This window comes from Camelina sativa, chromosome 9, assembly GCF_000633955.1.
Source record: "Camelina sativa cultivar DH55 chromosome 9, Cs, whole genome shotgun sequence".
Taxonomy (NCBI): Eukaryota; Viridiplantae; Streptophyta; class Magnoliopsida; order Brassicales; family Brassicaceae; genus Camelina; species Camelina sativa.
This window is the reverse complement of record NC_025693.1, coordinates 1,186,775-1,195,315: the sequence shown is the minus strand read 5'-3', so window position 1 is coordinate 1,195,315 and position 8,541 is coordinate 1,186,775. Positions and strand designations below refer to the sequence as shown.

The 8,541-nt window shown below is 30.7% G+C and overlaps 2 protein-coding genes across 4 annotated transcripts in view; one reads left to right on the top strand and one right to left on the bottom strand.

The window, feature by feature from the left end:
- The window catches only part of LOC104710130 (sodium/hydrogen exchanger 7-like), a 10,330-nt gene extending 9,245 nt beyond the window's left edge, over positions 1–1,085 (top strand). Inside the window, exons 22-24 of one of the 3 annotated variants that reach the window (XM_019230379.1) lie at positions 3–83; positions 181–488; positions 585–1,085. In XM_019230379.1, coding sequence (XP_019085924.1) covers positions 3–83; positions 181–488; positions 585–887 — 692 coding nt within the window. In that variant the 3' untranslated portion in view covers positions 888–1,085. Of the gene's footprint in view, positions 1–2; positions 109–180; positions 489–584 lie in introns of those variants that run through there. The other 2 variants (XM_010426681.2, XM_010426684.2) reach the window with 2 other exon arrangements.
- Positions 3,710–5,451, bottom strand: LOC104710129. Its single transcript, XM_010426678.2, has 4 exons — positions 5,346–5,451; positions 4,943–5,124; positions 4,759–4,828; positions 3,710–4,307 (listed from the first exon to the last, which is right to left on the bottom strand). Exons 1-4 carry the CDS (start codon positions 5,422–5,424, stop codon positions 3,901–3,903), a joined length of 738 nt encoding a protein of 245 aa, XP_010424980.1. The 5' UTR covers positions 5,425–5,451; the 3' UTR covers positions 3,710–3,900.

Below are 8,541 nucleotides of genomic sequence, written 5' to 3'. Positions count from 1 at the left end.
TGGTATCCAAGAAGAGCTTATAGCATCTCCCGCTGCATTACTACCTTTTAACGGGAATCAGAGCTTCCATAATTCATCTGAAGCTTCAGTTGATTAATTGCACATACAGTACAGCAGAATCAAACCCTTTTAAAATCATTAAACCGAATCAAATCAAAACTGTGTTTTTCTTTTTTTTGACCACAGGTATCATGAGAGTGAGTTTCTCGCAACAAGGAACACAATACAGTGTGGAAACAAGGGCAAGAGCAATCGTCGTCAACATTGGAGCATTTGGAGCTGATAGGACTCTACATCGAAGACCATCTTCGTTAACACCACCACGTAGCTCAAGCTCTGATCAGCTTCAGAGATCATTTCGTAAAGAACACAAAGGACTCATGAGCTGGCCTGAAAGTATTTACAAAGCCAAAAAACAACAAGAGATCAACAGAGCAACATTAAGTATATCTGAACGAGCAATGCAACTCAGCATTTTTGGCAGCATGGTAAGAAAAAGATCACAACTTGAGATTCTTTTAAAGTCGTTATCGGTGACTTCTCGACTAACCTAAAGCTTCTCATATTTGGATATCCTCAATTAGGTTAATCTGTACAGAAGGAGTGCAAGTTTCGGTGGGATATATAATAACAAGTCACAAGATAACTTATCGTACAAGAAACTTCCATTAAACTCAGCTCAAGGTCTCGTATCAGCCAGATCAGAAGGTTCAATTGTGACCAAGAAGCAGCTTGATACACGTAAGTATCCGTGTCAGCTTCCACTGCAAGCGGAAAGCAGCACAAGGCGAACAAGGATGGAAGAATCAAGCGATGATGAAGAAGATGAAGGGATCGTCGTGAGAATCGACTCTCCGAGTAAAATCGTTTTCAGGAACGATCTATGAGCATAGAGATGTTTGTAAACAAAACAAAACAAAAAATGCTAGCTTACTCATTCTTAGTGCAAAAGCAAAAGAATAAAAAGCAAATATATCTTCTTAACGAATCAAGGTTTTTTTCTTTCTGTCTACCACACTTTGGTGAGTATATAACTTCTTTTGTTAAAACAATATCTGCCAATTTTGTAAAGAAAAATAATCATATTCGTTTTTTGTTGTTTACGTAGTCATTTACTCATTTATCTCCTCCCACTTTTTTTGTTCTTTTCTCCTTTTAATTTCTTTGGCTACAAGTCTACAACGGTCCATCTTCTTCTTTACTAAGTGGGGGATAATTTTTCTATCAAACGGGGAAAAGAAAAGGTTGGTTTGGACCCCGACTCCACCACCGATAAGGTAATATTCTATAACTACCCAGCCAAACTTATAATTAATGCCACGGTTCGTGAATTATAATATTCAAGAAAAACATTTGAATTAACTTAGACTATACTTAGCTATGTGAACGTTCAAATGATAATCATATATCCAACCTTTCACATATCTTGGAGATTAGTTGACATTCTGTTATTTTATCACTAAACTAGATTAAGACCCGCGGTACACCGCGGGGCAAAATTATTTATAATTAAAATATTAAAATTATAAATTGTATTTGTTTGTTAAATATGTTATAATTATATAATAATTATTAAATAAACCATATAATACCGCAATAAAAATTATTTTTTATATAAAATATATTTAAATTTAATTACATATGTCTATTCTCTGATACTGACAGTGTTAACAAAATAATGAAATGATGTTTTACCCGTGTAATACCGAATTACTGATATTTTTTAATTTATATAAATATCGATAAAACCTGTCCCGCTATATAACTCCGTCCGGATATATTTTAACTCACACTATATCATCTTAATTTTTAATATTTATTGTGTATCTACGGTATAATATTTATCATATTTAACTTTTAAAAAGTTTTAAATATTTTTCATATTTAAACTTTTAAAAATCTTTAAAATAAAGAACCGGAATAAACCAAATAAAAGTTTTTAAAGTTTGAATGCCTGAGAAATCAAGGATCTACTCATTTGTATTCATAATCATTTTGGCAATTGAGAATATCATTAATGTCATAGTTATTTCAATGTGATTTTCTGGAAATTTTGTCTACAAATTCATTTTCCGGAAATTTTGTCTAGATTATTAGCAAAAGAGTATATTTTCGCGGGTCTTATAAAATTTTGGACATCGTTTTATCTACAACCTAAATAAATAGAGGTCCTTAAATTATAAATTATCAAGAGACCCATAAAATACTAAGAGGTCCATATAAAATTGCTAGATGGACAGAATTAATTGCATTAGTAGCATTAATTGCAAAAATTTTCCTTATTAGTATTTTTGAGCAAAAACTGCTGCAAATATACTAGTATAGATAATATTGGTGGTTTAACTATTGTTAAACTACTAGGATTTAACCCGCGGTATACCGCGGGACAATATTTTTAATATTAAAAATTTAAATTTATATTGTATTTATTTGTTATTTTATTATTGTTTTATTAATTTTTAGATTGTATAGTTATGAATATTTATTAGATTTTAAAAATATAAAATTTTACAGGTATTTGATATAAGTATTCAAAGTATAGGATTTTTGTAGTGTTTTCAAGATTTTAACCCGTGTAGTATATGTATAGTCTAGTAATACATTTATCTCGTGGTACACATCTAAAAGTGCTTAAAAAAAAAAACAATTTCACTTAATTCCCTATATGGCATTAATGCCAACCCGTCTCACCGAAATCAAAATAAAATTTTGCTGATGAAATTTTAATGTGTTTTTGGAAAACTTTTATGTGTAGAATTGTTTTTGGAAAAATCGGAATGTATAGGTGTTGTTAAGATTTTATGGCAATAAATGTAACAAATGTTGGTTAATTTAAGAAAGTTTAGTATTTGAGTTTCTTTTCAATGTTATTTATGGAATTGTTTTAGGGGTTATTGTAAAACAAAAATTAAATAAGTAAAATTTAAAGGGAGTAAACCAAAATGTACTTCAAAAATGTTAATATAGATAACTTACATTCCCTAAATTAAGGTTAATTTGTTACTACTAATTACAGTATATACAAAATTATCACAAAACTTAGCCAAATCAACGATGAGCCACATGCATGCACTGTATCTTAGGCAATAGGCGTATATAAAGACCATTTACCACTTTTCGTTTTTACTTTTTCTTCCTAGTTCTTACTTCTTAGTAGCTCATGCCGACATAAGCATTACGTACGTTATTGTATGTCTATGGCTACCGTTTATTTTAAAATCAACACAAATAATATGGATTTGTGTTATTTGCCTACAAGACAATGAACTTTTATTTTAAAGCTCAATAAATTTTAAAAGGAAATAAAATTCTGATATTTCTTTTAGTTAATGACTTAGATATTTTCTTTCTTTCTGTTCTCTTGTATATGTTGTATTATCATGAGTGGCTTACAGAGTAGACCACTAATGATTTGTATAAAAATCTAAAAGTGGTATTATCAAACTACATATAATACATTGTTGACAAACATAAATAACAATTGAATAAATATCATTTTCTTTGTTTTTTACTTTTTACCCTTTACTTATTAAAATTGCATCTCTTCCTTTTCTTTTTATTCATTGGTTCTTTATTTTCTTTATTCTCATTGTTTTTTTCTTTATTCTTGTTTACTCATCGTACTTTATATAGCTTGTGAATATTCTCTTAATAAATAACAACATGCTTTGCTAATTGAAAAAAAGTATAAAGAGTAAAAAGCTCAAAATGCGAAATCCAAGAATTCAAAATAAGTTTATTTCTATCCACTGGATATTGTACAACATTTTCAAAATTTACCTCGCCTAACTTTCTATACAAAGTTGAAAGTTTATCTCATAGCCAATGATCGCTTTGGCTTTCTAAAACCTCATTTATATTACACATAACAGCCCCAACTAATTACCGATATTACATAGTTTATCCCTTTGTTCTGATTATAGTAATTGTACCCCTCCCTTGTGTTTGGATCTTAGTAAGAGCCACCACGGCTTTTCCGGAGAGGCCCGGTCCATGGCCAGAGACGCATGGTCGAGAGGCAAAGTCTCCTACAGGATGTCGAACCGGTCTAGACGGAGTCATCAAAATTCTTTCGTTGATATCATTTAGGGTTACATCATTTTCTTTACCACCTGGTTTCACCAATCCAAATGGGTACACTAGTTTCGTGATTAGTCTTTTGTTCTTATTACCACAATTGGATGAGGATGGTTCGGTTGGAGTTTTTTCTCGGACATAAATTCTGCCGGAAGAAACAGAAGTGTCGGGAGACTCATACGCGGTCGATATTGTCTCCTCAAAGTAACCGACCCCACTTTTACGTTCATCTGTATATTTAGTAAAATTTTAATTAAAAGGCTATATTTTACTAAGTTTCTGTAACAAAATTAAATTCATTAAGGGTGGAAATAGAATCAACGTATGGATCAAAAAACAAGTTTACTTTAAGAAAATGTACTGTCATTTGTATGCAAGACCGTCTCAAACTATTTAGAAGTTTTGGGACCATAAATATGTAAAAGTCACAGTGATGTTTGAACGAAATGATTACCAAAAAAAAAAGGCAAATCTTTTTAAAAGTGCAATGCTATTTCATTTATTTTTAAGACAAACAAAATATTAAAATAGTGCCTTCATGCGAATAAGAAAACGTTGGTCAGCTGAATTTAAAACAACTAATTTGACAATTAAGTTCAAAATTTTTTTTTCCTTAGGTGGGTTCTCAATGACTAATATATCTTTAAAATTTATTAACAATAAAACAAAAGTAGATCTCACCTGTGTTAACATGTGGTGTGACAAACTGACTATTCAAACAGCTATAACTCTCATGCAGGCCCCAATCGTTCTGCATATTCAACAAATTTAAAATTAAAACAGCTATATTTATATTGTTACCAAATCATTTGGAAATGATAATTGAAGAAAATTTGCAAAAACAAATTCAAGAAATTACACAAACCTGCAAATCGTTAACGTTAGGAGATTGTGACGGATCCTCGAACAAGAGACGTCTCCTTTTGCTTCTCTCACCGGACTCGATAAGTGCGTCTTCGAGGTAGCCTGTGGAGACGTCAGAGTAATCCATATCCGGTGATCGGAAAATGTGTTCCGGCGGCGATCCATTCATGAAACCACATGTATCTGCAAACACACATTACACTTTTTAACTTCTCGTCATATAGTAAAACCATTTGTCATTAACATATTTCTTAGATAAAAAATTCTCGAATAACTTGTAAATAAGTACATGCACGTCGATATATATATATATATATATTTATTTACATTACATATGCGTATATGTATTATATTTACGTAGATATATATATACATATATATATATATATAATTTGTATATATACCAAGATTGAAGTCAGGCTTGAAGAGTGATCCAAGGTTATGGAGATCCCAAGTGGGGAGAGAGTAGAGAAGCTCACTCATCTCTTCTCTTTTTTTTTTTTGTGTGTGTTTTTTCTCTTTGAATTAGTTGCTGATTGTTTTGTATAACAAAAGCTTATATGGTTGCCTATTTATCTTGGTGGATTGTGTCTAAAGTGAATGTAACTCAGAATAAACAATAATTTTGGAAAAAGAAAGTTTAAGTAAAAAAAAGTAGTGGAGAGGTTTAGAAGATGAAGACGAATTTGTACTCAATACAGTCAACGCAAAAAGAAATAAAGCAAAAGAAGAATTGTTGGGTGGATAGTGTTTTTTCTCCTTGACATATGAAAATTTACTAAATTACCTTCTTTTTCTCTTAACAACAAACGCTATACAAATTTGAACTCACAAGCCATGCAGGCCGAAATTGATACACAAACTCACTAAGTTACTTAACTTGTCATAATCATATAGTATACTATATAATATTGGTGAATGGTTTAATAACATATTTTTGCCATGTAACATATAATAACAATTACATAAATATACATACTTCATTTCCCGTATAAATTATAGAGTTCCCCAACTTGAATTAATGGTTTTTATAACAACTAGCTTTTAGAACAAAGATCGGGTGGTTTATAACTAAATTAAAATCTATGTTGAATAAATATGTTATCCACCTCAGTAAATTGGAAAAAGGAAATAAAAGAAAAAGCTACCAATATAGTCATTTCAACGTTAATAGTAGAGATGTTCCTTTCTAATCCGTACAAATGTTTGAATTTTGTTAGGGTTTGGTTAGATGGGGGACCTTATATAATGCGAAAGGTTATGATATCACATCATGCTGTTATTTACTGTTCCGCTTTAAGCAAATTTAGTAAATAATCTTATAACTTGACTCACTCAAGATTATACTAGAATAAGAAAGATATCACAAGTGAATAGTAGAAATTGTCGGCAATTATTAATTAAACGTAACTGATATATATACGTGGGTAAAATGTTATTTACATTTTCGTGAAATCAATTTTTTAATATTAATATTATGTAAGCCATTTTCTTGTAATCATGTATCTAATGAATTGATTTTCTTTATTTATCAAATCACTTTTTGAATTATAACTGTTACAAAATGATTGATATAGGACATGTTCATTTCACTGTGTCTGAGTAAGGACGATGATGTTGTGTTTGTTTTATTAACGTTAGTTCAGTGGTAAAACATCGGTGATACAAACTAACGACAAGAATTTAACCTTACTGTTGTAATGTTTAACATTTCACTATTCATGTCTGATATCAACATCTAGTAAAAAAAGAACATATCCATGGTCAATCAAGATTCAAGAATAACAACATTATTAGCTGTAAATTAGATCGTTAAGTCATAAAAGATATAACCATAACATTTTGAAAGGAAGAAAATAGTGATGTATCAGTTCAGTAAACTATAGCCCTTCATTTCAAAGGAGAATAAAGAGTTTTGTTATATCTAGCTACTTTATTTTTTCTTCTTTTTTTTTTGTTTCCTCTCTAGTTGAACCAAAAAAAGTCATTGTAGAAGAACTCTTTTTGTTTTCTTCTTCGACGTCGAGGAGAAATTTTGTTTATTTGAAAATCATGATTATCTATTATGCTTCTGATTTGGTTAACAACCGTTCTTCTTTTTTTTGTATGCTTTTTGTGAGTGTTTTTTCTTCAATTCTTCACAATGGTGGGGTAGTGTCACGTCCTTTCACGTTTACCTTCTTCCATTATTACAATCGATCTCTCCTTTATTTCAAGTTATATTAATTTTATTTTCGATTTGACTTGATCTGATTTGATATATGATAGGATGATGAAATTGTTCGGAATGGCTGCCACTGTTGAAGAAGCTATGTAATCAGTAATCACTATAGAATAAGTTTGGTCGTGTAGTAGTGATCAAATCAGAACATGTCGTGGTGTATACAAACAGTTTAGACGGACGTACGATACATTCATCATTACGATATATATATATATATAGTTTTGATTGAGCTAATGAATAACCATGTTGATTTGCAAGAAAAATCCAACGATAATCGGGAAAACATTGTATATATTGTTTGAAAAAAGAGAGAGAAGAAAAAAAGCAATTGAACAAAAGAAAATGTTAGAAGAAAGTAGAGAAGCACGAGACAAACTAACTATTTGAAACTACTATACAAATAGTGATGAAACAAACAATAGTGCGTTTAATGTGATTGAGTGTATAAATCACAATGTCAATTTATATATGTTTAATGTCTGTGATTAAGTGGTATATGTAATCTTTTTTCGTGGATTTTTTTTTGTCAGTGTACGTATATTTACTTTTGTCGATCTATTACTACTACAGTAGTGTTCTTTTTTTTTCTTCTAGACATGTTTGTTTGTTTGTTTTTTCTCGGAGTAAGAAACCTTTTTTTTTTAATGGGCCCAAATGTAGGCACGCTTGTGGGGCCCAATTAGAAAAGACGAAAAAAAATTGCGCCGGTATTATTCGCGGGACCCACATTCTTTATGTTTGGTCGCCTCTAAATTATTAAATTATTAAAGAAATAAAGTATTTTATTTTCTGATAGCACTTTATCGGTTTGCTTTGCTTCAATTTGGGATGGGTCTGGGCCTTTATCTTTTAAAAGATGTGTCGGTCCAATATACATTAATATATAAAGCCCATGTTTGAGATTAACATAATTAACTTTGTGCTGACCAAAAATAATTTAAAAGTTTCATCCTCGGATCAACAAAAATAAATACAAAACAAATCCCTAAAATGTCGTGTCGTCTTCTTCTTCTTCTTCTTCCTCTGGCGGCCTCTCTTAATTTCTTCAAACTTATGAAACTTTAAAAAGAAAATCTGATCGTCGTACTCTGTTTTACAAGGTTTCGTTTATCTCAAGCAAGCTTCCCTAATCATGGTACACTCAGTGTTCTTGTTTTAGATTCGACCGTTGTTATATCTGAGTCAATATGTAATGTATATTTTTTGGCCTAATATATAATTCTCAGTCTGAATCGGAGAAGCAGATCTTCACGGAGAAATAACTCGAACGGAAGAAAAAAGAACGAAGACAAGGTTTCACTTTCTTTCTTTTCCCGCAAGAATCTGATTTTTAAGGGTTTCGTTTGGTATCATTTGAATCTGATTTTTTTTTTTTT